This window comes from Aphelocoma coerulescens, unplaced genomic scaffold, assembly GCF_041296385.1.
Source record: "Aphelocoma coerulescens isolate FSJ_1873_10779 unplaced genomic scaffold, UR_Acoe_1.0 HiC_scaffold_94, whole genome shotgun sequence".
Classification (NCBI taxonomy): Eukaryota; Metazoa; Chordata; class Aves; order Passeriformes; family Corvidae; genus Aphelocoma; species Aphelocoma coerulescens.
Window position 1 is genome coordinate 650,096 of NW_027184076.1, and position 27,234 is coordinate 677,329.

General features: G+C 51.0%; 1 protein-coding gene across 1 annotated transcript; it reads left to right on the forward strand.

The window, feature by feature from the left end:
• On the forward strand, positions 1 to 27,234 carry LOC138102607 (serine/threonine-protein kinase PAK 3-like). Its single transcript, XM_069000329.1, has 15 exons — positions 1 to 32; positions 8,829 to 8,941; positions 10,409 to 10,518; positions 16,894 to 17,028; positions 17,306 to 17,650; positions 18,075 to 18,242; positions 18,567 to 18,747; positions 20,780 to 20,843; positions 21,533 to 21,581; positions 22,357 to 22,469; positions 23,135 to 23,252; positions 24,070 to 24,169; positions 24,604 to 24,800; positions 26,450 to 26,587; positions 27,023 to 27,234. The coding sequence occupies exons 1-15, from the start codon at positions 1 to 3 to the stop codon at positions 27,149 to 27,151; spliced, it is 1,992 nt and encodes a 663-aa protein (XP_068856430.1). The 3' UTR covers positions 27,152 to 27,234.

Sequence of the window (27,234 nt, forward strand, 5' to 3'; positions counted from 1 at the left end):
ATGTCGTGCAAGCACGAATCATTTGACTTAAGGTCGGTGGAGGTTCGAATGGAAGACCCAAAACCACTCTATTACAAGCATCATTGGCATTAATCTTTGCAATTTGCGTTATAATATGCTCTCTTGTTTTCGGATCTTCCGCTTGTTTTTCCACTACCAGCCTCAGTTTATCCACAAAATCAATAAATGGCTCATTTTGCAGTTGCCAAATCTCAGTGTAATTCAATTGAGGTGCTAATTTAGGGGGCATCATTAAGAACGCTTGCTGTGCTGCTTGCTTTACAGCATTCAGGACCGGCTCTGGTGTATTTTGAGCCTGGTTCTGGGGCTTGGCTAATAACCCCTCACTGGTAAGGTGATCCATAGAAACCCCCGCGTTGTTTGGATCCTGCAGTAAAATAAGGAGGACCTCTCCCAGTTGCTTCCTCCAACCTTCTTCCCACATTTGAAACTTGGATGGGGAAAGCAAGCAGGAGAAAATGCTTTTGAGGTCATGTGGCACAATCACTGTACCGGTGAGAGTTATCTTAAGAAGGTTCTTAAAATACTGACTCTCCCTCCCAAATGCTTTCTGGGCTTTGCAAAGCTCTTTCAGCCCTGCAGAATCAAAAGGTTTCCATGTGGGATTACTGCCAGTTCAATCATATGTTACAGGAACAGCAAAGGGATAGGAAGGGGCTGAGGAGACTCCCGGACCTGATTTCAAGGTGGTTCCGGTTTCTACCCCGTGGGAACTGGAATGGGGGGGGCGTGGGAGCCAGGAACTCCTCCACAGGGGGCGGGGTTGGAGGACCAGGAGGCGTGGTCACAGGATGGGCGGGGATTCCCAACGCAGGGGGCAGTACCCAATGCATGGGAGGAACCCGATGACATCACATCTCGGGGAGGGGATAGGAAAGGGTTGGGGGTAAGAGGGCGAAAGGGCCTGGGGGAAGAACAAGGGGGGGAGGGGTGAACTGTGCCATGTGGTCAGCGCCATTGTTCAGACACGTGGAGTGGGGGGGGACAATGGCAAACAGCATTTAAAACAGTTTTCTGGGCTTATAACGGGAAGAGGGCAAGGGATACAGGGTTTGGGAAGAGGTCGAGGCAGCTTGACCAGAGCTACCCCAACAGGGTGGCTGAAAAGAGCGAGAGGGGTCAGAGAGAAGGTAGCAACTCTGTGCCTCTGGGCATATCACCCCATTCAGTTTTTCCAATGAAGGGGAAGTGGGATGAGGAGCAGGAGGGGAGAAAGGAGGGATACAGGAAGAACTGCAAGGGGATTTGTGCTTTTCTTTTACTTTCTGATCCATTTTATGCAAGTCCTGAAGCACTAGAACTAGAGGAAAGAATTTTTCTCCAGAGGAGTCCCCTTTTCGCTTTAAATCAGTAATCTTATGCCCCACAGCCTTCCAGAAGGCAGGAGATTTTAAATTTGCTGGAGACACTTGAGGAAGGTAAAAGAAAAGCCAGCGAACTGTTTTAACAGACCCTTTGAAAATTTGAAACCAGTAACTGAAAGGAATTTCACAACTTGGAGAAAAACCTCTCTTTGGGGCTGAGAGAGTTTGGATCCCATCTCTCTTTGGGCACTTCTTCCGCCCACCACCTGAAAAAAGAAAAAAGAAACAAAATATCAGGGACCAGGGATACTCGCACAAGTTTCAGACATCAGCACAAATTTGTCTGGTCCCAAAGTAAAAAGCACAGGTTGGGTTCTCTGAGGCACGCCTGCTCTCCAAAGTCAGTTCAGTGCAGAGTGAGTGGGAGTTAGCAGCCTTCTCTCAGGGCACTGCTCCTAAAACAGAGCAGACTGCTCCGAGAGGCGTTAGCAGTCCAAAGTCGCTTCTTATCGCTGTCCACTGACAGCCACGATGTCACAGGGATCCACTCGTGTGAGCCCCGTGCTTGGTGCGCCAACCTAACCAAGTTCTTGCTGCTCGGGGCACGAGCTCTGGCGTGCCCCAGGTCAGAGACAGCCCAGCTGCGTTACTTCTGCCCGCCGCAGAAGCGACTTCAGCATCAGGAAAAGAGCTGCTGGCTGAATTAGCTAGCTGGCTTCTCGGCAGAGGAAACATGGCAGGAGCCAATGGTATCAGCTCACGTTAGCTCGGAGACAAAGGAAGAGAGAGGCTGTTCTGGTCTGGCTCCTAACAGATTTCTTGTTAGAAGTTTCGCAACCCGAACGAGCTGGGAAGGGATGGAATGTGATGGGATCCTCCCTGAGGCTTGTCCGCAGTTTTATAGAGTTTGAAAACCGCGGGGAAAGGGGAAAACAACCAATGAGTTACAAGCCAGGGGGAGGAAACAATTTCACAAGAACCACTGGGGGAAACCGAGAGGTGGGAGTTATAACAGAGAACCAGTGAACAACCAAGTAACCGAGAATTTTCCCGAACCGGGGGAGGCGGCTTGTACCCGGGCACTGCCCAGGGGGGTGCGGCTTAGGCTTCTGAGCCGCCCATTGACCCATCCTCTGAGTCTGCCTCTTCGGGAAACTCGATCCAGTGGATGGGTTGGTGTAGTGGTTTGGTCCAAATACTCATTCCTGTTTACCTTGTGTGAGATAAGAATTAGGAGAAACGCAAAGCAGGCACCAAACTTGAAAGAATATAAAGAAATTTATTAACAGACCTAAAAGAGGGGGGAAAAAAAAAAAAATCATACCACACCTTCAGAACACTTCTCCTCCCCCCCACCTTTCTCCCATCTCCCACTGACAATGTAAAAAGACAACCCTTGAGATGTTCAGTCTGTTTACCACTTCCATAATTGTTCAGTCCGTTTAGGAAGAGGAGTCTCTCTTGCCCATGCTATGGAGAAATTAGCACAATGAGACAGCTGCCCGGGTTGGTTCTCTGCTCACATGTGAGTCCCTTCCCCTGACATGCAGCTTTTCCCACAACTGCTTTCGAGGGTCCACTCTTGAATTACTGGGGTACAAATTGAAGGTTGAGCCATTCAGAAACAGAAGTTCTCTTCAGCCATCTCTGGGAGCATTTCATCTCTAAGAACAGAGGCCCTCCTCCTTCCCTGGGAGCAAAGGGTCCTCCTCATCTTCATCTCTAGGGCTATCTCTGGGAGCATCTCTAGGAACTGAGGTCTTCTCCTTTTCCATTTGGAGCAAAAGTCCTCATCACTTCCATCTCTCCCTGTTCAAACTTCTCCTCAAATTACAGCTGCTTCAGCATCTGCCTATCTCAGCGCAGGTGCTTTTGCTCACAAGTACAAGTTGAACACTCCACCCCCCCATGCCTTCATGAAATTACAACAGGTACTCTGATACATCATAGCTTTACAACAGAATATCAGCTTTAAGCATCTCGTCTTTCTTCTCCCTCAGGTTTTCAGCTCTTCACAGCACTAAAAGGGTTAATCTCACCTAGGCCTTGCAGCTGGAATTTCGCTTATCGCTGTTGGTCACACGATCTTTTGCCGGACAGCAGGGCAGCTTCAGCTGAATCTTGGCCGCACTGGAGAGGGGGAGCCGGGCTGCTCCGGCTGCCCATAGCAGGGCTGTGGGGGTGTTCCGCGGGTGGAACAGGGCCCACCGGCTCCAGGATGGCTGTGGTGCGGCCCGGCCTGGCCCGAGCAGGGCCTGGGCTGGGCCCGCTGGGCCCCCGCACAGGGCCCACAGCCTCCTGTCCCAGCAGCAGAAACGAGAGAGGGCTCTGCCTGGGGTGTGTCTATCCTTAAGTGTGGATCACAGAGGCCACAATTTTTAGTGGCTTCAAGAATTGTCCATATTCAAACTGGCCAGCTGATAGGCTCTGTCAGGTCACAGAGGAAGCTGTAAGCACCCCTTTGCAAGAGCATCACTTCTGGGATTATGCTTTGCTAACCCATGACAGCTGGGATTGATTGGCATCACGCTGCCCCAGCCCCGCAGTGGGCTGGGTCACACCAACAATTTCAACTGTTTGTTTCCTTACCTGAGGAAAATCGGATGGATTTCCTGTCTTTTCTTCCAATTACCATTGTTTTCAAGAAGAGGATAAAAAGCTTGATGAGTTTTGTTTAATGGAAGCTGCGCTTAAGGGACCAACAAGAACTGCAGAGATCCTTCTCATGTAATAATCCTTAGAGATAGTATAGATAGTTAGTATAGCAAAGTCCCTCTTCCAAACTGCCTGTCAAGCTGGTGGGAATCTTCAGAGAAGCAAAACGTGCTTTTGCTGATGTAGTTGCCCCTAACTAGGTCCGCCAATCAAATCAGCTGCCAAGGCAAGCTCTGCTGACTCTTGGAAAAGCTGTGGCTGCTTTGGGGTCTGAGTTTTTTGTTGGTATAGAAAAGTCATCTCTGCCTCTCTGCCAGGGCAGAAATTGCCACTGCAGAGTGGGCTCTGGGAGAGCATTTACAGATGTGAAAGAAGCAGGTGGAGCCTCATGTTTCCTTTTTCTCCAGGCTGAACTCCTGATAGCCACAGGAGGGAGACCAAAGCTGCAGCAGCCCAAGCTATTCTCAGTTTCGCTGCGCCACTTCCTGAGCTGCTGCCTGCAGACAAAGGAGGAGCGGCGCTGGTCTGCCAAGGAGCTCCTGCAGGTAAAATGCAAAGGGGCTGCAGGTCAAACAGTGTCCGAGGATGGGCTCCTCCTCCACTGAAGCCCAAGGCATAAGATGAGCCCCCTTCCTCCTCATCTCCACTTCTGGTTCTTTTTAAATGAAAATGGTGAGGAATCCTAGGCTGGGCTGGGCTGGTAGGAGCCTGTAAAGGTCATCTGGTCCAAACAGCCTGCAATGAGCAGTCCCTGCAATGAGGGACAACTTGAAAGAGATCAGGTTGCTCAGAGCCCCTTCCCACCTGACCTGGAATGTTTCCAGGGAAGGGACACCTACCAGTTCTCAGGACAACCTGTGCCACTGTTGCACTATGCTCCTTAGACCTACTCGGAGTAAATCCCCTTTTCATTTAAAAATATTATCCCTGCCTTTGAAGCACTGAGCTTGGAAAGTCATGGTTCATTGTTCTTGGTTGTTTTTTTTTTTTCCTTTGGGCAGCATCCATTTGTAACATCAGCCAAGCCTGCGTCCAGCCGGGCACCACTCATTATTTCAGTGAAGAGGTGGAAAGAGAAGAAAAGACTGTGACAATCACATCAGGACTGTTTTCTCCATGACCAGCTTAGTGTAGGATTGTAGAGTAGGATTGCAGAGTAGGATTGTAGAGAAGGATGGCAAATAATTAAAGTTTCTGAAACCTCAACTCATTTGGAAGATTTCCTTCCTTTTTACCCTGTGATTTAGCTCAAGATTTCCTTCTCAATTGTCCGTTGTTTCTTAAAGTTGGAAAGTGACACTTATGGCTTCTTTGGTATGGTTTGTCAGTGGGGCAGGCTCTTCTTCATTCATCCTCTCCAGACCACACTGCCTTTGCAATACGGCACACTGGCCGGTTTTTGTCCAGCCATTGTGCTTGTAGTTGAGGCAGAAAGGGCAATGGCATTTGCAGGCAAAAGCAGAGGAGGAGTTGTGCAGCCAAGACATCCTGTGCAGATGTAGGTGTTGAGCTGTGACTCGAGAGCATTGGGGTTCCTGCCACTTGGATTTGTATCCCTAAGTGCAATCTCTTTGGCTCGGGGAGAGTCTTGCTCAGCTGAGAAAGCAGAAAGCTCAGCGAGGGTGCTCTGAAAGGTCTCGTCTGAGGCAGAGCTGTCAGCGAGCGTGAGGTGAGAGCGGCCCGGCCTTGCCCAGGCCGGAGCCCCAGCAGAGCCCACGCAGAGCCCAGAGCAGCCTGAGGCTGGGCAGAGGCAGGCTGGCAGGAGGCCCTTGGAGCTGCAAGAGGCAGCAGCCTGGCACTGGGTGCCTCTTCCTGGGAGCGGGCACATCGTCCCATCTCAGAGCCAAAGCGGCAGCTGGCTGCTCCCGAGGGAAGCGTAGCCGTGCTGGGCACAGCGCAGACTGGTGCCATTGGCCGTCTGGAGGCAGCCCAGGAGGAGAGAAAGGCAAAAGACAGCCGAGGGCTGGTGCCCCGGCTGAGGATTGCTACTCTTCTGCCGGCTGCCCTGGAAGTCCTGGGAAAGGTTAGCAGTGTGTGCAGCAGCCTGGGCACAGCGGGAGGGAGCCGGGCTGCTCCGCAGGCTCGAGCACGGGGCAGCGTCCTTCAGGCACGGCACTTCTGCCAGGGGCACCGAGGCCAACGGGAGGCAGCGACAGCTCGTCAGGTCAGATCTGCAGGAGCCAGTGCCTCACACAGCTCGGGGAGGAAGCAGTTCTGCACTGAGTCAGAGCAAAGGTGTGGAATGCAGAGCGTTCTGCAGAAATATTCGGGGCCACCAGGCCAGCCTGCTTTGTGCTCTCCAGGGCACAGCAAGCAGTGCACCACGCAGCTCTGAGTTGCTGGCAGAGAGGTGTTAAAAATGAACTCACTTTTGGATACAATTAAATGGTAACAAAGTCGTCGAAGCAAAGGAAAACTGCTTATGAGTAACGATTCCGTTGAGCCGGGTGTGTGCCTCCCTCCCCGAGAGCTCAACACACCCCCCCTCTAAGAAAATGGCTGCTTTTTAGACCCTTTCCCAGCCGGGACGGTCCCTGTCCCCTTTCCCAATGGGTGGGTACTAAGAAACTTAGGTGCTCTCCTGACCACCTTCTTTTCTGTCCCCTCCCCTCCCATCCTACTTCCTTTTTAGTCAGGTCTTCAACCCTGCCCCTCTCCCAGCTCACAGCAACACCCAGCAAATTAACTAGAACAGCTCCAAACCATAAATCCAACATACATCCAGCAATTTTCATTCTTTGACCTAAACCCCTTTTGGCTGCAGCAAAATATTACTTCCTCTCTCAGAGGGAATCGGGGATGTGCCTGAGGCTTGTGCTTGAGTAGTGAACTGATTTGGAAGGGAGCAGAAGGCTTTCAGTAGGCAATTTGTGTTTTCTTTATTACTTTGGGAAAGAAAGATGCAATGTGGCTTCACGCAGCAAAAGCACTTGCAGGGTGCAGTGATGAAATGTTGTGTTCAATTCCCAGGGAAGGAAGGTGTAAATGACCATCAGAGGAGAATTTGAGGAATGGGTGTTACGGGTTCAGGAGGACGCCCATGCCCAGAGAACTCAAGACCCAGTTAGAATTGCAAAGCAAATGAATTTTAGTAGTCACGTTAGCAAGAAATACATACCGGCGCCTGGCTGCTGGAAAAGCCACCGAGCAGGAGAAGGAGATAGAGCATGGCTCCTGAGTGGGAGGGGCAGAAGGGCAGGACTCCTTCAGGGCGTCCCCTGGATAAAAATGGCGTGCGTCATGTCGTCCTCTCCCCTCCACCCCCGGGGCACACCTTATATCTCCTCCTCAGGAGTGGCCAGTTTCAACATCATTTCGTCCAGGGCCAACTTACGAGATGAGGTCACATTGGCCCATGACCATACTCCATGCCAACAATGGCTCCATTATGTATTGTTTCTCCTTTCCCAGGATGAGTTCCACCAGGTGACCGATACCTAGTTTCATTTCTAGAAGTTAGTCCCGCTAACTAAGAATACAGTCGTCTTCTGCATTATCTTGTCGATGTGCAACACTGCGGACCAAACATGTCAGGCCTCAGATCTGTCTCCTATCCCTGACACATGGGGATGTTCCCCAAATGACCACCAGAGACCCTCAGGACACCCCTACTCTCACATCAAGAACTTCTGACAAGTGGTTTAAATATGTCAAATAGTTTGAAGTCATGTTTAGCCTGTGAGTTTCAGCAAAGTAATGAGTGTGTCTTAGTTCCATGGGTACAAACTAGTAAGTGAGATTGCTGGGTGTGCACGTGTTAGGGAAGTGATTCCCCATGCACCCAGCACTGAAATCAAGTGCCGCCTCCTTTCTAACGCTGAGCTGGCAGCAGGGATGGATCCCTGCTTGGTAACCTTTCATTGTGGTCACTTATATTGAACAGTAAAAAAGGTTGAAATGAAATATTTCAAGCCGTTTCCCTCTGGTTTCCCTTTCCTGGGGGCCAAAGCTCTGTGCCCCAGGTGGCCTGGGTGTGTGCAGAGAAATGCAGCCCCCACAAAGCCCTTGGTTTTCCCACAAGTCATCATCACTCCTTCCCAGGTGCGCCCAGCTCTGGCAGGAGAGAGAGAGCCCACGGCGCAGTGGGCACCGTGCCCTCCCAGCCGGGGCTCTCTGGCACAGAGCAGCAGCAGTGCCAGCACCTTTCAACCCGCTCCTGGCCTTGGCTTCAGCCGGGAGCCAGAAGCCTCTGGAAATCAGCACTGCCAGTTGCATTCCCAGCTTGGAGCAGCTCCTGCGGGTGGGCAAATCCTGCCCGTTCGACTGCTTCCAAAGAGGACGAAAGGCAGAGGCAGAGACGTACCTACAGAGGGGACCAGGGCGTGTCCAATAAAAGTGCAAATGTGTGGGGAGATTTGTTAGGAATTATTACAGCTGTCATGCAATTAGTGCCTTCTCTCCTGGATCTGTGCAATGCTTTGGGCCATTTTCTTGGTCTAGTTTCCTTTGCTTTGGTCCCATCTCAGTGTTCACTTGGGGTACAGGCTGCAGGTGCTTGGGGCACTCTTTGAGTTACTCTTGGAGCCCTTGAACAACAGGGTTTGGCCCACGAGGGGACTTTGTGCTGCTTTGTGACAGAGGAGAACTTCCCAGGCTATTGTGTGTTTGCTGCAGGGAAGCTTGGGTTGCTTAGCATCAATCCCCAGACCAACGCAGAGCAGCTGCTTTGTGATGTCAGGGCATGGTTGCCACGTTGTGGTGCTGTCATCAGAAGGTTGCCTTGGTGCACAGAAGGTCTCAGTGTCAGAGCAGCTCTTGGGCTTGCTCAGAGCAGGAGCATCCTCCTGGTTGAGGCCTTGTCAGGGGGCAGCTGCACTCTGACAGGAGCCTTGTTTTTTCTTGTGTTAGAGCACAGTCTGCAAACTTGCACAGCAGTGCTAAAATCATGGAGGCACTTGCTGCTGCAGTTTGCACTGTGTATGGCATTGGTTATTCTGCCTATTACCTGACTAACCTGACACGTGAGTAGAGGTTTTCCCTGGGTGTAACCCAACCTGGCTTGTGTAGGTCTTCCTGCTCTTTCTTAGTAACTGAGTTGATTTTGAAACAAAAAGACCATTAGGATGCCACTGCTTTGGTAAAGCTCCTGTCAACACATTCAGCTCAAAAGAGGGTGTCTGTAGCCAGGGAGGTGTGGGCAGCATTTGCAAGGGAACGTGCAGGGGTTCCCTTCCCTCCACGGGAGAGTCTGTGGCAGCCGAGTCTGTCATTTCCTCAGGGGGCTGGGTGAAGCAGGACAACTTTGAAAAGGCAGCCTGGGAGGTGTTCTCAGAAGGCCTTCAAAGAACTCTGCAGTTGTGCCTGGAATTCAGGGAAAGCTTCTTTGTTTCTAAATTTTGTCATTAAAAGATTTGACTGTCTAACTCGACCCTTTAATGAGTGCTAAAATAGTGATTCTTTTTGCAATGAAGTGCAAACTCCCAAACAGTGAGTGTCTGCTCTTGAACCCCAGAGCTGCTCCTGGGCTGTTTCCCAGTAGAACTATGACACCTCAGGGGGGTTTGGGGGAAGGTTTTCTGGGCAACAGGTTTTCAGTAACTTAATGAGAATTAGTGCTAGCAACCTTTTTATAAAAAAAGAACCTGAAGGAGAGGATAAAAAAGGCAGCTTTAGCTGTTGGTCAGAAGAGAAATATTGGGTGTTAAAGAACAATTTGCATTTTCTTGATCAAGTTTGTATTCATTTACTGGCAAAAGAGGCCAAAGCATAGGCACAACCAAGAATATTGTCCTGCTCTCTTGCTGGATGTGTGGAAGAACTGTGTCTGCTGGAGGGCTATTGTGAAAAGAAAACACTCTCTGTTTGGGTGGACTTGTTCTGCGGGATTAACCAGGTTTTTTCACAGCGTTTTTTTCACAGGCGGTTTTTTCACAGCATCTGGTTCATTTTCCCTTCCCACTGCAGGTCACATGATCCGCGTATTCGTCAGTCCTGACCCTGAGGTGAGTGAGACAGGAACTTTTGATGTTCCTGGTGTTTAAGAACTGTGTAGAAAGCTGTGAGCTTGGCCTGCGGCAGTAGAGTAAGGAGGCTGAGCTGGGTGGGCAGAAAGAAAATCCATGTTCATGTCTGCAGCAGCAATAGCAAAGGCATCACTGTGTAATAGCTGCTTTTGCATTTCAGAGCTGTCGCAGAACTAAAAGCCCAGCTTTGCAGAGAGAACGTTGCTTGCTGACAGTAGCCAGGCTGCAATATCTAATTCAGAGCAATATGCAGTACTGTTGAATTAGCCCATTTTACTTTAGTTGGAGGCACTTGGAATCCCATTGCTATGCAAGGTTATGATTTCTCCTTAGTAGAGCTGGTTGTAGAGCTAAATAGAGATAAGGTTAGAAATGACAGGTAACTGCCTGTCCCTCACACTCCTGCCTGTCCACAGAGCCCAGAACCAACCTCAGGCTCTCCTCTGGCTCCCTCTGCTCCTGGAGAAGAGGTTGAAGAGGCTGAAGAGGCTGAAGAGGCTGAAGAGGCTGAAGAGGAGAAAAATGTCCAGAACTCTCCAGCTGTGGTCAGTCATGAACCTGAACATCCTGAGCCGGTAAGTGCCAGTTGTGGTTGGGGCTGTGTTTAGAGGAAATCAGAGCTGCAAGTTTCTGAGCGGCCAGCACTTGCTGGTGGTGGCCGAGGATGCTGAGTGCTGGAGTCCTGGCAGGACCTAGCGATTCCCCCCAGCCAGTGAGAGCTGGAACACGGCCTTTGAGCTGTCATGTTTAGGCCCCAGCTTGCTGGGATTCCAAGAGGGGCAAACGTGAATCATGAAGGCTCCCCTGTCGCCAGAGGAGGGAGCGCTCCAAAGACACCGCTCTCAGCCTTGCCAGACACGTGGGGGACACGGTGGCCTGGAGAGCCGTGTCCCACTGCACAGGCTGGCCAAGTAGCTGCTGGCACAAAAGCTGTTGATGTGAGCACACAAGTGCTTTGGGGTGGTTTGTCCACATGAGCTTCTTGGGTGGGCCGAGCTGGGAGTATTTCAGAGACACACTGGGGACGGGGAGGTGCTGCTTGAAGTCAGGGACTTTGGTGCCTTGGTTGCCAGGTTGTTCTCTGGCCTCTTCAGGCAGAGCAGTGAGGAGCAGAGCTGACAGGGGCTCTGAGTGCGCCTGTGTTTTTGCTTTTGATAAGCTGCAAAGAGATGGTTGTGTTGTGCACAGACCTGTGTGGGGCCCCTCTTCTCCCGTGTGGCAAAAGAAGCAAAGTGCGCAGTTGGGAGCCCTTCTTCCGGGGCAGAAGCCCGAGGCTGCCATGTTTCTGCAGATACTTTCTGTTGTGAAGTCTGTTTTTAAAACTGCATTTGAAAACTGCATTGGAGCCTAGAGTGGGGGCAAAGCTGCAGCTCCTTGAGTGCTGTCTCGTAGGGTTAAGAACAGGAAGGAGATCTTGCCGTTCTGGCTGCTGTATTTGAAGTCAATGTGCAACTTTGTGCCTGGGGAGCTGCGTGGGAGAAAAGGAGCCAGGGGTGCCGGTCCACAGTAGCTGAACGTGAGGCAGCGTGTGGCCAGGTGGCCAGGAAGGCCAAGGGCATCCTGGCCTGTGTCAGCAAGAGTGGGGCAGCAGGAGCAGGGCAGTGACCGTCTCCCTGTGCTGGGCACCAGTGAGGCCGCAGCTGGAGTGCTGTGTCCAGTTCTGGGCCACTGTGAAGAAGCAAGACCTTGAGGGGCTGCAGCGTGTGCAGAGAAGGGCAAGGGAGCTGGGGAAGGGTGTGGAGGCCAAGTGCCATGAGGAGGTGCTGAAGCAGCTTTAGGCTGGAGAAAGGGACCTTCAGGCAGACTTTAGGCTCCTGCGGGACCTTCAGGCAGACTTCCCTAAATGCCTGCATGACAGTGCTCGCCACAAGTGCCGTTGCATCCCCTGCCAAGCATCCCCTCACTGCACCCAAGGGCTTTAGGCACTGCAGCAGGTGACCCTTTTGTCTTTTGGTCTCTTGGTTTGTTGGTTTGCACGGAGGAGAAGGCCTGTTTATTTTCTCTTTCTCCAGCAAGCAAAGGTGCTTTTGCTGTACCTTTCCTGCCCTTTTCCAGCACTAGCACAGATTTTATCCAGTTTTAGGTTTCCATGTCTGCAGCAGCAATAGCAAAGGCATCACTGTGTAATAGCTGCTTTTGCATTTCAGAGCTGTCGCAGGACTAAAAGCCCAGCTTTGCAGAGAGAACGTTGCTTGCTGACAGTAGCCAGGCTGCAATATCTAATTCAGAGCAATATGCAGTACTGTTGAATTAGCCCATTTTACTTTAGTGTGAGGCACTTGGAATCCCATTGCTATGCAAGGTTATGATTTCTCCTTAGTAGAGCTGGTTGTAGAGCTGAATAGAGATAAGGTTAGAAATGACAGGTAACTGCCTGTCCCTCACACTCCTGCCTGTCCACAGGGCACAGAACCAACCGCCGGCGCTCCTCTGGCTCCCTCTGCTCCTGGAGCAAGGGCCAAATGGGTGAAAAATGTCTGGAAATCACCAGCTGGCATCAGACGTGAACCTGAACGTCCTGAGCCGGTAAGTGCCAGTTGTGGTTGGGGCTGTGTTTAGAGGAAATCAGAGCTGCAAGTTTCTGAGCGGCCAGCACTTGCTGGTGGTGGCCGAGGATGCTGAGTGCTGGAGTCCTGGCAGGACCTAGCGATTCCCCCCAGCCAGTGAGAGCTGGAACACGGCCTTTGAGCTGTCATGTTTAGGCCCCAGCTTGCTGGGATTCCAAGAGGGGCAAACGTGAATCATGAAGGCTCCCCTGTCGCCAGAGGAGGGAGCGCTCCAAAGACACCGCTCTCAGCCTTGCCAGACACGTGGGGGACACGGTGGCCTGGAGAGCCGAGTCCCACTGCACAGGCTGGCCAAGTAGCTGCTGGCACAAAAGCTGTTGATGTGAGCACACAAGGGCTTTGGGGTGGTTTGTCCACATGAGCTTCTTGGGTGGGCCGAGCTGGGAGTATTTCAGAGACACACTGGGGACGGGGAGGTGCTGCTTGAAGTCAGGGACTTTGGTGCCTTGGTTGCCAGGTTGTTCTCTGGCCTCTTCAGGCAGAGCAGTGAGGAGCAGAGCTGACAGGGGCTCTGAGTGCGCCTGTGTTTTTGCTTTTGATAAGCTGCAAAGAGATGGTTGTGTTGTGCACGGACCTGTGTGGGGCCCCTCTTCTCCCGTGTGGCAAAAGAAGCAAAGTGCGCAGTTGGGAGCCCTTCTTCCGGGGCAGAAGCCCGAGGCTGCCATGTTTCTGCAGATACTTTCTGTTGTGAAGTCTGTTTTTAAAACTGCATTTGAAAACTGCATTGGAGCCTAGAGTGGGGGCAAAGCTGCAGCTCCTTGAGTGCTGTCTCGTAGGGTTAAGAACAGGAAGGAGATCTTGCCGTTCTGGCTGCTGTATTTGAAGTCAATGTGCAACTTTGTGCCTGGGGAGCTGCGTGGGAGAAAAGGAGCCAGGGGTGCCGGTCCACAGTAGCTGAACGTGAGGCAGCGTGTGGCCAGGTGGCCAGGAAGGCCAAGGGCATCCTGGCCTGTGTCAGCAAGAGTGGGGCAGCAGGAGCAGGGCAGTGACCGTCTCCCTGTGCTGGGCACCAGTGAGGCCGCAGCTGGAGTGCTGTGTCCAGTTCTGGGCCACTGTGAAGAAGCAAGACCTTGAGGGGCTGCAGCGTGTGCAGAGAAGGGCAAGGGAGCTGGGGAAGGGTGTGGAGGCCAAGTGCCATGAGGAGGTGCTGAAGCAGCTTTAGGCTGGAGAAAGGGAGGCTCCTGCGGGACCTTCAGGCAGACTTCCCTAAATGCCTGCATGACAGTGCTCGCCACAAGTGCCGTTGCATCCCCTGCCAAGCATCCCCTCACTGCACCCAAGGGCTTTAGGCACTGCAGCAGGTGACCCTTTTGTCTTTTGGTCTCTTGGTTTGTTGGTTTGCACGGAGGAGAAGGCCTGTTTATTTTCTCTTTCTCCAGCAAGCAAAGGTGCTTTTGCTGTACCTTTCCTGCCCTTTTCCAGCACTAGCACAGATTTTATCCAGTTTTAGGTTTCCATGTCTGCAGCAGCAATAGCAAAGGCATCGCTGTGTAATAGCTGCTTTTGCATTTCAGAGCTGTCGCAGAACTAAAAGCCCAGCTTTGCAGAGAGAACGTTGCTTGCTGAGAGTAGCCAGGCTGCAATATCTAATTCAGAGCAATATGCAGTACTGTTGAATTAGCCCATTTTACTTTAGTTGGAGGCACTTGGAATCCCATTGCTATGCAAGGTTATGATTTCTCCTTAGTAGAGCTGGTTGTAGAGCTGAATAGAGATAAGGTTAGAAATGACAGGCAACTGCCTGTCCCTCACACTCCTGCCTGTCCACAGGGCACAGAACCAACCGCCGGCGCTCCTCTGGCTCCCTCTGCTCCTGGAGCAAGGGCCAAATGGGTGAAAAATGTCTGGAAATCACCAGCTGGCATCAGACGTGAACCTGAACGTCCTGAGCCGGTAAGTGCCAGTTGTGGTTGGGGCTGTGTTTAGAGGAAATCAGAGCTGCAAGTTTCTGAGCGGCCAGCACTTGCTGGTGGTGGCCGAGGATGCTGAGTGCTGGAGTCCTGGCAGGACCTAGCGATTCCCCCCAGCCAGTGAGAGCTGGAACACGGCCTTTGAGCTGTCGTGTTTAGGCCCCAGCTTGCTGGGATTCCAAGAGGGGCAAACACGAATCATGAAGGCTCCCCTGTCGCCAGAGAAGGGAGTGCTCCAAAGACACCGCTCTCAGCCTTGCCAGACACGTGGGGGACACGGTGGCCTGGAGAGCCGTGTCCCACTGCACAGGCTGGCCAAGTAGCTGCTGGCACAAAAGCTGTTGATGTGAGCACACAAGGGCTTTGGGGTGGTTTGTCCACATGAGCTTCTTGGGTGGGCCGAGCTGGGAGTATTTCAGAGACACACTGGGGACGGGGAGGTGCTGCTTGAAGTCAGGGACTTTGGTGCCTTGGTTGCCAGGTTGTTCTTTGGCCTCTTCAGGCAGAGCAGTGAGGAGCAGAGCTGACAGGGGCTCTGAGTGCGCCTGTGTTTTTGCTTTTGATAAGCTGCAAAGAGATGGTTGTGTTGTGCACGGACCTGTGTGGGGCCCCTCTTCTCCCGTGTGGCAAAAGAAGCAAAGTGCGCAGTTGGGAGCCCTTCTTCCGGGGCAGAAGCCCGAGGCTGCCATGTTTCTGCAGATACTTTCTGTTGTGAAGTCTGTTTTTAAAACTGCATTTGAAAACTGCATTGGAGCCTAGAGTGGGGGCAAAGATGTTGCTCTGAAGTAGGTGACACTTTCATCTTTTTGTTTGTTGGTTTGTTGGTTTTCTAGGAGGAGACTCCCTGTATTTTCTTTCTCGGCAAACAAAGGTGCTTTTACTCAACCTTTCCTGGACTTTTCTAGCACTGGACGAGATTCTGCTAGAATTTTAGCTTGCAAGCTGGCGGTTTTGGAAGTTGCAGTGTTTTTGCATGAGAACACGTAGTTTGGGGCAGGGAGATTGGTGCAGAAGGAGCTGTTCTGGTGTCCGGCCAGCCAGCAGGGCCTTGCACATCACTCTCAGGTTAACAGCGCCCGTGCCTTTTGGCAGCCCAGGGGAGCAGAATGTGTTGTATTCCAGGTATAGGAATTCAGCAGGAAATCAACACCCTTGCATTCCAGCTGGTCCTCTGAGGTCAGAGGGGCTGGGAGGGGCTCAGCTTCACTTCTGAAGTGCAGCCACTTTAACATCATCAGTCTGGTTGAGTCCAAGAGAAGAACTTGCCCCAGTACAGATGCACAAAGAGTGCAGTTCCCAGTGCAGTGTCCTGGGTCTGATCGCATTCTAGAAGGACCTTCCTGCTCCAGGTTCCCCAAGAGTGTGGTTTATTGAAGCAACAGGAGAGCAAGTTCAGGACTGCTGCTAATCAGGGCACTGGCTACCAAGTGTTGATGTGTGTAGTGAGGGAAAGCATAGGAAAAGAGAGATGATAACAGTGAGATAGATCTATCTATCTATCGATCGATCGATCGATCGATCTATTTATCTAAATGAAACTTCCCTGCTCTGCTCCAAGGCAATTGGAGGTGCAAAGCTCACCTAAAGACATCCTTTCAGGAGAGGAGGAGAGACATGTTCCATCAAGCGATCCCAAGCAGGCAGATATGTTTCCCCCTCCAGAGATGGTTGTTTTTTCCCCTCAGAGGTGTTTTCCTCCCCCTGTTTATCCGTGAAAGTTTGGTCTGTCCTATGGGTGTGGAGCAATCCCATCCTCTAGGTGGGGTTTGGTGACTCTGGTCAAACATGCATTACAGGACACATGGTTTCCTTCACTGGCATCCTGAAGGGTGTCTAAGCTAATTTGTTAATGGGGCCTTCTGAGGGTCTCTGTTACTGCCGGTCAGAATTCTCAGTTGATAAAAGAGGGAGGACAAGAAACACCTTGGTTCTCCTCCATATACTGAGGTGGCCATAGAGGCCCTCTGACCTCCATTGGAGGCTCTTTGTTCGCATCCTCATCTCCTGAATAATCCAGGATTTGTAACAAGAGTGTAGATGTCAGAAAGGCAGGAATGGCAGTGCAGGCCTGAAGAGAACATGAACTCCAGAAGTGTCTCTCACAAGGAGCAAGCTCCCACAGGAAGCCACCTGCAGAGCCAGGGTGGGGCTGTGGGACAGGGCTGGGTGTCAGTCACTTCTGAAAGACAAGCAGGACACGGCAGAAGAGGAGCGAGGTCCTCAGCAGAGCCTTGAGAAATGCCCCACGTTCCCTTGTCAGATGCCTAAGAGTCTGTTGGAGCTTCAGTCCCAGATGGAGCCTGACTGTAGTGCCAGTGTCACTTTGGAATCTGTGCCTCCCCGTGGGCAGAGAAGGACCCGGGAGAGCAGCAGCACATTGCTTTGGGAATGTGCGAGCCCATCAGTCTCTGAGTCCTGCCCCATAAATATTTTATGGGAAGTTGAAAGCCATCTTCTCTTGCTTTCTGTGCAGCTCCTTCTAGAGAAAGAGCATGAGCAGATTGCTCTATCAGAGATGCCTTGCCAGACTCGGCGAGAGCTGTTCCCAGCCCGAGAGCAGCTGCAGCAGCTCAGGCAGCAGGTGGAAGAGGCACAAGAGAATGGCCAGGTGAGCCTGCTTAGCCAGGTGACAGAGTGAAGGGCAGGAACAGGGACATAAAACGGAGCTCTTGGGACTGAGGAGGCCAGGAGTCCCACAGGCACTGAAAGCACAGAGCCTTGTCATCTGCAGAGCCCAGTGCTGGGATGGGAGGGTTCCAATGGAAGCAGAGCTGGGTAGGGAAGCAGAAGGGAGGGGCTGAATGAATGTGATTTTGAGGCTGAAAGAGGAAAAAGCTGAGCCTGATGGCAGCTGCCAGTCACTTGCTTTGCATTTGTGTGTACAGAACATCAAGGCAGAGCCACAAGCAGAGCTGCCCGAAGCCAAGAGTGACATCAAGGCAGCAAAGAGGAGGAGCAAGGAAGACATCAGAAGCATCCAAGAGGAGAAGAATCTCCATCAGCACAGGAGCGATCTACAAGAGCAGGTGAGTGTAAGAGCTGAAGCCACTCCACTCGTGAGACATCCTCTCTCTGCTTCCTTGCAGAACATTGACAAAGAGCTGCAGGCAGAGCTGCAGGAAACTGAGGCTAGGATCAAGGCAAGGGAGAAGAGGCTGGGTGAAGGACTGAAAATCATCCGAGAGGAAATTAATCTTCTACTCCAAAAGCATGAGGCTCTACAAAAGCGAGTGAGTGAAACAGAGAGAGCCGCTGCAGTCACCAAACTGGTGGTTTCTGCCCTTCTTGCTTTTCCTCTGCAGAGCAGCAGGCGGGTGGGGTGATGTCTCTGAGTGCCATCCTGCTGTGGTCTCTATCACAGCCACTCTGAAGGACACGTCCTGGGCTGCTGAATCTCAGCTGCTGCCCTGGACAGTGTGACTAGTCCTTTGGCCTTTTGGCCAGCAGTCATCCAAATGGATTCCTGCTGGCCTGTTCCTGCTCTCCTTGTTTCTTGAGGTGTTTTTGCAGGTCAGCTTGGTGACCCTGATGGATCTTGAAACAAGCTGTCTGTATCCCTTGTGAACCTGTTCTTTCCCTTTCCTCACAGTCGCTGACCCACGGCTGACAGGGATAAGCTGTAGTGTCTGACTGCTTTGTTGTGTTTGACTTGAGGTGGAAGTGTGGACATCTCAGCTGGCAGCCTGCAAAGACTTCCAGCAAGTGATTGGCCACAAAGAGCCCCAAGGCTGGCGTGGGGCACAGGAACTGTCCCAGCCGGACCTGCTGCAGCTTGAGCCCGTCCCGAAGATGGTGGAGGAAAAGAGGACTCCATGGGAGGAGGTAGAACATTAGAACAAGGAGATGCAAGTGTGTCCATAGTCCTTGGAGGGGGAAAAGAGTGCTTGGGAGGAAGTGGAATAGTCATTGCAGCAGTCATCCTTCAGAAAATCCATGAGAATGGAACAGGAATCTGGCCATGAACTCAAGTAAAATCAGCCTTTGGTTTTGACCCATCCGGTTTGAGAAGTGGACATGCAAAAAAAACCATTTTAAGAGCCCTGCATGTGGCTGACAGCATCTTCCTCTGGGCCTGCATTTGAAATGGGATCCCAGGGCAATCTCTGCCAGCCACACTTTCTGACACAACCTCATTTCTTGTCTCAGATCTACACAGGCTCTCGCATGGAACCTGCTCCTGCAGCAGCAGCAGCAGCAGCAGCATTGTCTAAAGGAGCCTTTGCACCCCAGCCTGAGAAGTGGAGCCCGGGCACTTTGCTCAGCTCCAACACCAACACAGCTTCTTCCCATCAACAGGAGATGGAGGATGACCTCCTGGAGCTACTGAGTACGTCTTGTGTATTTCTTGTGTGAGGGACAGTGTATTGTGTGCATGTGTCAGCATAGCTGTGCCAAATGTTGCTCCGCAGTTTGCTGTCACAGGGACATTTAGGACTCCTCACAGGAAGTGCTGTGCTTCGAGGCAGCGAGGGAGTGCTCTGGGTGTTCCTGCTGCCTCTGAGCACAGCTCAGACTGCCTTGGCTTTGCCTGAGCTTCCCTCTCTGCTGAAGGCAGAAGCAGGGATTGTTCCTGCATCAGCTGTGACCTAGCAAATGATCTAGGCAAGTCCTCTGTGCTAGTGGCCAAACTGAACGGAATATTTGGCTTCCTAAATTCTCCTTAGACTCCTGATTTCTCAGCATTCATCAGAGCAAAAGACCTTCGCAGAAATTGTTTGGTTTTGGAGTTTTGTCTTTTGGTGGGTTTGTAAGGATTTTGGTTGGTGGTTTGTTGTTTTGGGGTTTTTTTGTGTGTTTGGTTTGGGCCTTTTTTTTTTTTTTTCTGGTGAAGTTGTTTTTTCTCCATCCTGAAGGAGCTCTTCTTCCTCATGTGTCTTATTGGTGTAATTTTGATGACTGTTACTATTCCACTACTACATCTACAGTTGGTTTTTATGACAATGCAACGTTTTTGCCAATGACCACTTCTTTGAAAAAACATCAAGTGACAGCACAAATTGAGAGCAAGAGGTGTTTTCCACATGTCCCCAAAGAAAAAGCAGATACTTTTATAACAATCCCTATTTAATATCCTAGTTTCATGCTTATAAGGATGTGTCCAAGAGACACATTGATGTGGCGTGGTCAGGTAAAACTGCACTGCAGGCATTTCTCAGGAGTGAGCCTCCAGCCCATCCACTGTCTATCCCTCAGATCCGTGGCACTTTTTCATCCCTGATTCCCAGTCATTCCCGTGACTGTTAGAATGCCACCCGTTGGCCCAAGCCCTGCACAGCTCACTCTCTAGGAAAACACATGAAGCCCTTTGTGATTCTGCAGCACAGCCCATTGAATCTGCTTCCTGCCCATAACAGCTGCCAGTGCTGTGCTCTCAGGTAAGACCTGGGGGGGCTGAGAACAGAGCCCAGTTGACTCTGTGTCTACCATCACCTGTTGGGACAAGAAGGGCATTGATGTGCACCTCGGTGTGTCTGATCTCAAAGCCAATCCTCTTGTGTCCTGAAAGGGGGCAAGAGCTTGGAACGGGGCTCGGTCTGGCTGTGGCTTCTTCCCAGTGCTTGTCAGTGCTCATCCTTGGGCCTTCCCAGCCCTGCTGTGGTACCTGCCCTGCCCCTGACGGCCGCTGCGACTGCAGAGGCTGGAGCCTTCCTCAGCTGAGAGAGTCCTGCTGCTGCCCGGCCGCTGCAGCGCGGAGCTGCCAGGAGGCAGCAGCCCCTCGTCTGGGCCGGCTTCTGCATGGCACGGCCTGGACTCACGAGAGGCTCAGCATCTCCTCTGGGCAGCTGTCCGTGCCACGCCGGCACCCGAGGAGCACTGCTGTCCTTGCTGCCCGTGGCCGCTGTGCCGAGCTGGGAAGGCGGGGACGTGTGCAGAGCTGAGAGGGCGAGTCCAATGCCAGCGACTGATCCGCGCAGTCAGGGGGAAGACAAGCAGTGTGGTTCTTCACATGGGACACGGGCAAGGGCATCTTTGAACTCAGCCTGCCCATAAAGGCTGAGCATCCTGATGCGGAAAGCCCCGTTGGTATTGGTCACAATGTGAGCTGCTCTGGTTTACAAAAAGAAAGGCATTCCTTTGGCAAGATGCCATCCTCTCCTGCGAATGCATCTCTCTGTGCTTTGTTTCCTCTCAAGAGATCTCTTCAGAGGACTGTAGAAAATCAGTCTCAGTGCTGGCCATCTGTGCTGCAGAGCTGCCTGGCCTGTTGCTGTTGCTGTTGTGGTTCTCGTCGCTGTTGTTGTTGTTACCCAGATGACCACAAAAGGCTCAGAGCCCCAGAGAGTGGGGCTGCCTTTTGTATCTCCTGGAAGGTGGCATCTCTGCTTTCAAGTGAGCATCTTGCACTTTGTTTCCCTCAGGGAAAATGGTGAGCATGGAAAATCCAGTGATGAAATACACTGAACTGGAAAATATCGGCAGTGGGTGAGTCCAACCACAGTTTCTTCTACAAAACCATGGGCCGGCTGTTCTGCTGGTGGAATATCTATCAAGTGTCAAGTCAGGCAAGCTGCAAACATGTTCAGACACTGGGCTTAGATTGACCCATCTCTCAGTGCTGGTCAGAATTTGTAAGTGTGGTCAGAAGGCATTGTCAAAGACATCTCCATGCTGCCACGGTCTTGCCTGCAGCAAGGAACAGGAGCTGGAAGATCTCCTGTCTCTCAAGTGTGGGACAGCTGTGTGTTAATTTCCTTAGCATTTTTGTATGTCTCAAAATCATACGGCCACACTAATGAAAGGAGAATCTTGCTTGCCTGAAAGAGAAGCCTAGCCCCTGGTAGCTGTCAGATAACAGTTCTCAGGAACAGTTCTTTCCAAGAGGTTGCTGAAGGAAATACTCGGTGGTCAGGATTAGAACCACACAGTTTAGAAACGGAAACTCAAGATGAAAGAATAAGCTCTCTTTTTGAGCTGAGGGACTAAAGCCCAAAGCTTCAGGAACAGGCCCAGTGCCCATGCACTGGAGAGGAAAATGCATCATGTGCCCTCTGGCAGAGCCCTCATGCCTCCTGCAGGTTTTAGGCACTTAGAGCAGAGATCTCCTGTCCGGGCTGGCTTTCACGCCAAGATCTAAACAGCTTCTCCTTTCTTTGCTGCTGTTTTGTTTCTAGGGGTTTCGGAGAAGTTTGTAGAGCATTCGACACTGCCACAGGAGGAGAGGTAAATGTCAACAGTCCCTGCAGATTCTGCAGCTCTTGAGGGCTTTCCCCTCTGGTGTGAGTTGTGGCTGGAGCTTTGGGTCACCGCGAGAGCTGTGCTGCAAAGGCACAAGAAGCACAGACTGGTGCCAGCCTGCAAAATACATTTGGGACAGTCGTTGTCCTTCTCAGCTGCCAGAAGGAAGGCAAAGAGAGCAGTGGTTCCTTTTGGAGAAGGAAATGCTCACTCACTCTCAGTGGCTAAAACAAAGGTGGTGCCTTAGAGCATCTCACTGCTTTCTTGTGGCTACAGCTTCAGAGTCCTGAATTCTCATTTCTGGCTGCCAGCAAACACATCTGAACCTTACTGGTAGTTCCTTAGCAACCTGCAGTGCTGCACTTGGGAACTGCACGTAGGGAGGGATCTGCAAGGCGTCCCTAAAAGCCCTAAGCCCTGCTTATAGCCCAGGATGTATCCATAGAGTAGCAAGGCTTGGATTACTTCTCTGGATCCCAGGCAGAGCAGCAGAGAGTGTGGGCAGAGCTTTGTGGGTGATAGTTGACACCATTGTTACCAAGTGGACAAGGCAAAACGTCAGTGGCCATGTGTCCTGTTTCTGGCCCACAAGGGAGCGGAGAAATGGGCTGTTGGAATGTCAGTTCCTAATTACTCCAGTGTCTAATCACAAGGCACTTTGGCACAGCTCAGCTGTGTCATTCCAAAATCACTCGCTCCGTGTGTGTTGTGGTCTCGTGCCACCAACTTCTCAAGGTACTGATTGTCATTGTCATTTTAGGTGGCCATAAAGAAAATTAGTCTGCAAGGACTGAGGAGGAAGGAAGTAACTGTCAATGAACTCATGATCATGAAGATGAATAGGAATCCCAACCTGGTCAACTATTTAGACAGGTGAGTGGTCGTGGTCTTATCCCATGAATGTTTGTTTACCTACTGCAAGCATGAGAGGTCAAAAACCCACTTTGGTCTGTGGCAGAAAATAGAGCCATTAATTACTGATCAATTATTATTTCTCTTCTCATCTCCAATGGATGGGAAGAGAGTGCATTTTGTCTGCATTAGTCTTCCCTGGCACACATCGTTTGACAATTCTTCAAAAGCCTGCACCAGTGCTATCTTACGAAGTCAATACCCTCTAAGTTCACTGCCACCACGTTGTCTTGGGGCTTGATTTTTCTCAAGAGTCTTAAATGCTAATGAGCCATCCGAGAGAGGATTTCCCTTGGACTGCAGCCCCTCTTTTCCATTGCTGGGCATGCCAGGAAGACTAGGTGCTTTTTTTCCATAAACACCATGTGTGACAGCTTTTTATCTGGGCTGTTAGTAAACTGCGTTTTTCACTTGCTGGCCATCTAAGACATCTCCTTTTTCACAGCTGTGCCTTTCTCCTTGACACAGCACAGACTGCAATCGCTGCACAGCCTAGAGGGAACGTCTATTCCTTTGAGTCTGTTCTCGTTTCAAAGGGACCTGGAAACAAGAATCAATCGTTGTCTTTTCCAAACAGTGGCGTAGCCATGCACGTTCATCTCCATGGCCTCATTTCCTTCTTTCAGCTACCTTGTGGATGATGAAGTCTGGCTGGTGATGGAGTACATGGATGGAGGCACTCTGAGAGATGCCATCAATGAGATGTACATATCTGAAGATGAGATGGCAGCCGTCAGTCGGGAGGTCAGGGATCCCACCTGTGCTTCCGAGGGCTTGGGCAGGATTGTCTGGGAAACAGGGGCTGAGAACTGGAGGGATTCCATGTGCCAAACTTTGCTTCTGTGTGGCTGCTATGCTATGGGGAAGCAGGGGAACTGCGTGGCAGTGTGCCTGCACTCCCTGTACTCTGTTCTTGTACTCTTATCTCCTGCTGTTGCATTCTCACTCTGTCTCTTGTATTTGTAGTTGCTGTTCTCCACCTTGCCTCTCTGAATGCTTGCCTGGAGCCTGTCTGCACGGCATTCCTTGCCTGTAAAAGCAAAGGTGCTGGTAGCAGAATTGGAAACTAATGGTAAAAGGGACTCATTTCTCAGAGTCCTCAGCTGAAAAGGGTAGTAGTGCACCCAAAATGCTGTTTGCTTCTGAAAGGCGACTCATGTGATACTTCCAAGTCTGTGCTGAGGCCAGCAAGAAAACCTTTGCCATGCAGCCTCCCACCCAAAAGTGAGCCGCTTCACAGCAAAGGGAGGGACTCTTTCTTTCTTGGCAAAGCCTTGCTTGTCCTCTGGATGAAGAAAGCACATCCACTGCAGCAGCAGTCATTCTGGCTGCTTTGCAGAGGACAGTCTAGAACAGCAATTCCCGTTGGCTCTCTCAAAAGCTGACGTGCCTTCCCTTAGAAAGGTAGTGTTGGAGCAGCAAGCTCTTCCTCTCAATGGCTCTGTGTTCTGCCATTACACTCTATTCCCCTGGAAAGGGAATCTTTTAGAGCTGTTTCCTTTCTTGTGGGCTCAAATCACACCACTCATTTTTATCCTCCTGTCTCTGTTTTCTCTCTCAGTGCCTGCAAGGACTGGATTTTCTTCACTCAAACCATGTCATCCATCGAGATGTGAAGAGCAGCAACATCCTTCTCAGAACTGACGGCTCTGTCAAGCTGGGTTGGTATATTCTTGGCCAGGCAGAGCGTTCCGGGCATGTGGGGTTTGGGGCTGCTTTTGAGTGACTGCCAGTTCCCCCAAAGTGGTGCTGCTGGCAGTGCAGGGACCCCTGCAGCGAGCTGAAGGCACAGTTGCAACGTGCACAGAGGTATGGCGAGGAAAAAGCAGTCCAGAGTGGCACTGGTTTGGGTCTGTGGGTGTCCCTTCCAGAGGGAGGGAGCTACAATCTAAAGGTTCCAGGGAATAAAAGCCACTTCTGGGGGCAGGATTAAAAAATTATAAAAGCAGCCACTTCCGTGTTTCCTTGGCTAAAGTCCTGAGGAAACAGAGCAGGGACGGATTTCCAGGAGATTCAACAGCGCTTTCTCAGACTTACAGTGGGGAGTTCTTTTGCTTGGTTTCCTAATTGTACAGAACTTTTTTGTTCTCCTCAGCTGATTTTGGCCTCTCTGCTCAGCTCACCCCTGAGCAGAATCTAAGGAGCTCAGTGGTCGGGACGTCTTGGTGGATGGCGCCTGAGGTTGTGCTAGGTCAACCATATGGCCCCAAAGTGGACATATGGTCTCTTGGAATTGTGGGGATCGAAATGGTGGAACGAGAAGCTCCTCACTGGAATGAAAGTCCTTCCTTGGTAAGGAGCAAATACTCACTGATCCCTCTGTCTTTTTCACCTATCCTGTGTTCTGTCCTCCATCAGAAAAAATCCCATTGCCGTCTGCTGGCACTGCTTCCACCAAGGTCCCCTTCTAAAAATGGCCCTGCAGCACATCAGCATCTGCTGTAGTTTTGGTTGCATCAGTGGGGGAACTCAGGCCCTACCACATGCAAACACTCTCCATTCTCAGGCAACACTTTCCTTTAGGTTTTAAGGTGTTCCAGCTCATCTGTCTGTGTAGAGGTCTCTAATAACACAAAACACACATCTCAGAGCTGGTGTTACATTTCCAGAAAAGAAGGAAAGAAACCCAAACCAACAAAGTTTCTAAAACAGTGCTTTTCTAGAGAAGAACTGCACTCCCTGTACGGTTTCTTGTCACTTGCCTAAAACCTGGGCATGAGGGTGTAAAGGCCACATAGTGTCTTCTGCTTCTTGTGCAGTGTTGCTGAAACACTTAGTGACCATATTTCTGTCATAGCCCAAGCCACGTTCTCCACGTGACCAAGCTGCAGCCTGGTGACATGGAGAGCCTGCCAAAACCTCCCATTTGTTACCTGGCACTTTCTGGGATGGGCACATCTTTAATGCATTGACTTGAGTATCCAGAGGAGCAGAGGGTTACCATAGGGATGGCATTTCTCCTTCTGCTGATTTGACCGCGAAAAGATTTTCTTTTGCCACATCAGAGAAGCTGGAACTTGCAGACTGCTGCGAGACAGAGCTGCAGGTGGCTCCTGTGTGCCCAAACAGGCATTTTCATCCCAAGACCTTTCTGCATGCATCTTAACGTGTCTGTGTTGAACGCGAGGTTCCAAATGTTTCTTTCCTTACCTGAGCAATAACTCCCTTTTCTATAATAATGCTTGAAAACAGTTAGAGCAAAGTCCCTCTTCCAAACTGCCTGTCAAGCTGGTGGGAATCTTCAGAGAAGCAAAACGTGCTTTTGCTGATGTAGTTGCCCCTAACTAGGTCAGCCAATCAAATCAGCTGCCAAGGCAAGCTCCGCTGGATGCTGGAAAAGCTGTGGCTGCTTTGGGGTTTGGGTTTTTTGTTGGTATAGGAAAGTCATCTCTGCCTCTCTGCCAAGGCAGAAATTGCCACTGCAGAGTTGAGCTTAAACAAGGGGCTCTGGGAGAGCATTTACAGACTTGAAACTGATGCCTGGAGTGGCTACCTAAAACCAGAGACTAGACAAGAATAAGAGAATCAAAATAGGTATTTATTTGAATGGCCTTCAAAGATACAGCCTGGGCAGTCAAAAGGCTACATCCAAGATGGACCCTGGGTCATGAGTTCTTCACAGTTTTGTAAGCTTGGTCCATTTCCATAGCAGGGTTAATTCTCCAATTATGAGCCCAGTTAATGATGTAATTAGCCCAAGTTTGCCCCTCTTCAGAGGCTTTGAGTTCACACATTTTGGGCCCTGGGACAATCGGAGTGTCCTTGGAGAGCAAACCTAGAGAGGCTTTGTTATGTCTAACTAGCACGAGAGAACAGTAGCTAACAGGCCACACAAAACTTCTGAGCTACACACTAGGCAGTACAGGAATTGAAAAATAGAAAAGTTAAAACCTAAGGCATCAAAAGAAGCAGGTGGAGTCTTGTGTTTCCTTTTTCTCCAGGCTGAACTCCTGATAGCCTTAGGAGGGACCCCACAGCTGCGGCAGCCCAACCTGTTCTCGGCTTCTATGCGTCACTTCCTGAACTGCTGCCTGCAGACAAAGGAGGAGCGGCGCTGGTCTGCCAAGGAGCTCCTGCAGGTAAAATGCAAAGGGGCTGCAGGTCAAACAGTGTCCGAGGATGGGCTCCTCCTCCACTGAAGCCCAAGGCATCAGATTTGAGCCCCCTTCCTCCTCATCTTCACTCTTGGTGCTTTCCAAATGAAAATGGTGAGGAATCCTGGGCTGGGCTGGCAGGGACCTGTCAAGGCCATCTGATCCATGTGGCCTGCAATGAGCAGGGATATCTTGAAAGAGATCAGGCTGCTCAGAGCCCCTTCCCACCTGACCTGGAATGTTTCCAGGGAAGGGACACTTACCAGCTCTCAGGACAACCTGTGCCACTGTTGCACTATGCTCCTTAGACCTACTCGGAGTAAATCCCCTTTTCATTTAAAAATATTACCCCTGCCTTTGAAGCACTGAGCTCGGAAAGTCATGGTTCATTGTTCTTGGTTGTTTTTTTCCTTTGGGCAGCATCCATTTGTAACATCAGCCAAGCCTGCATCCAGCCTGGTGCCACTGATCGAGTCACTGAAGAAGTGGAAGGAGGAGGAGAAAAGATTGCAGTGGCAATCCATCCATTCAGGACTATTTTCTCCATGACCAGCTTAGATGAGGATTGTAGAGTAGGATTGTAGAGTAGGATTGCAGAATAGGATTGTAGAGTAGGATTCTAAATAAATAAA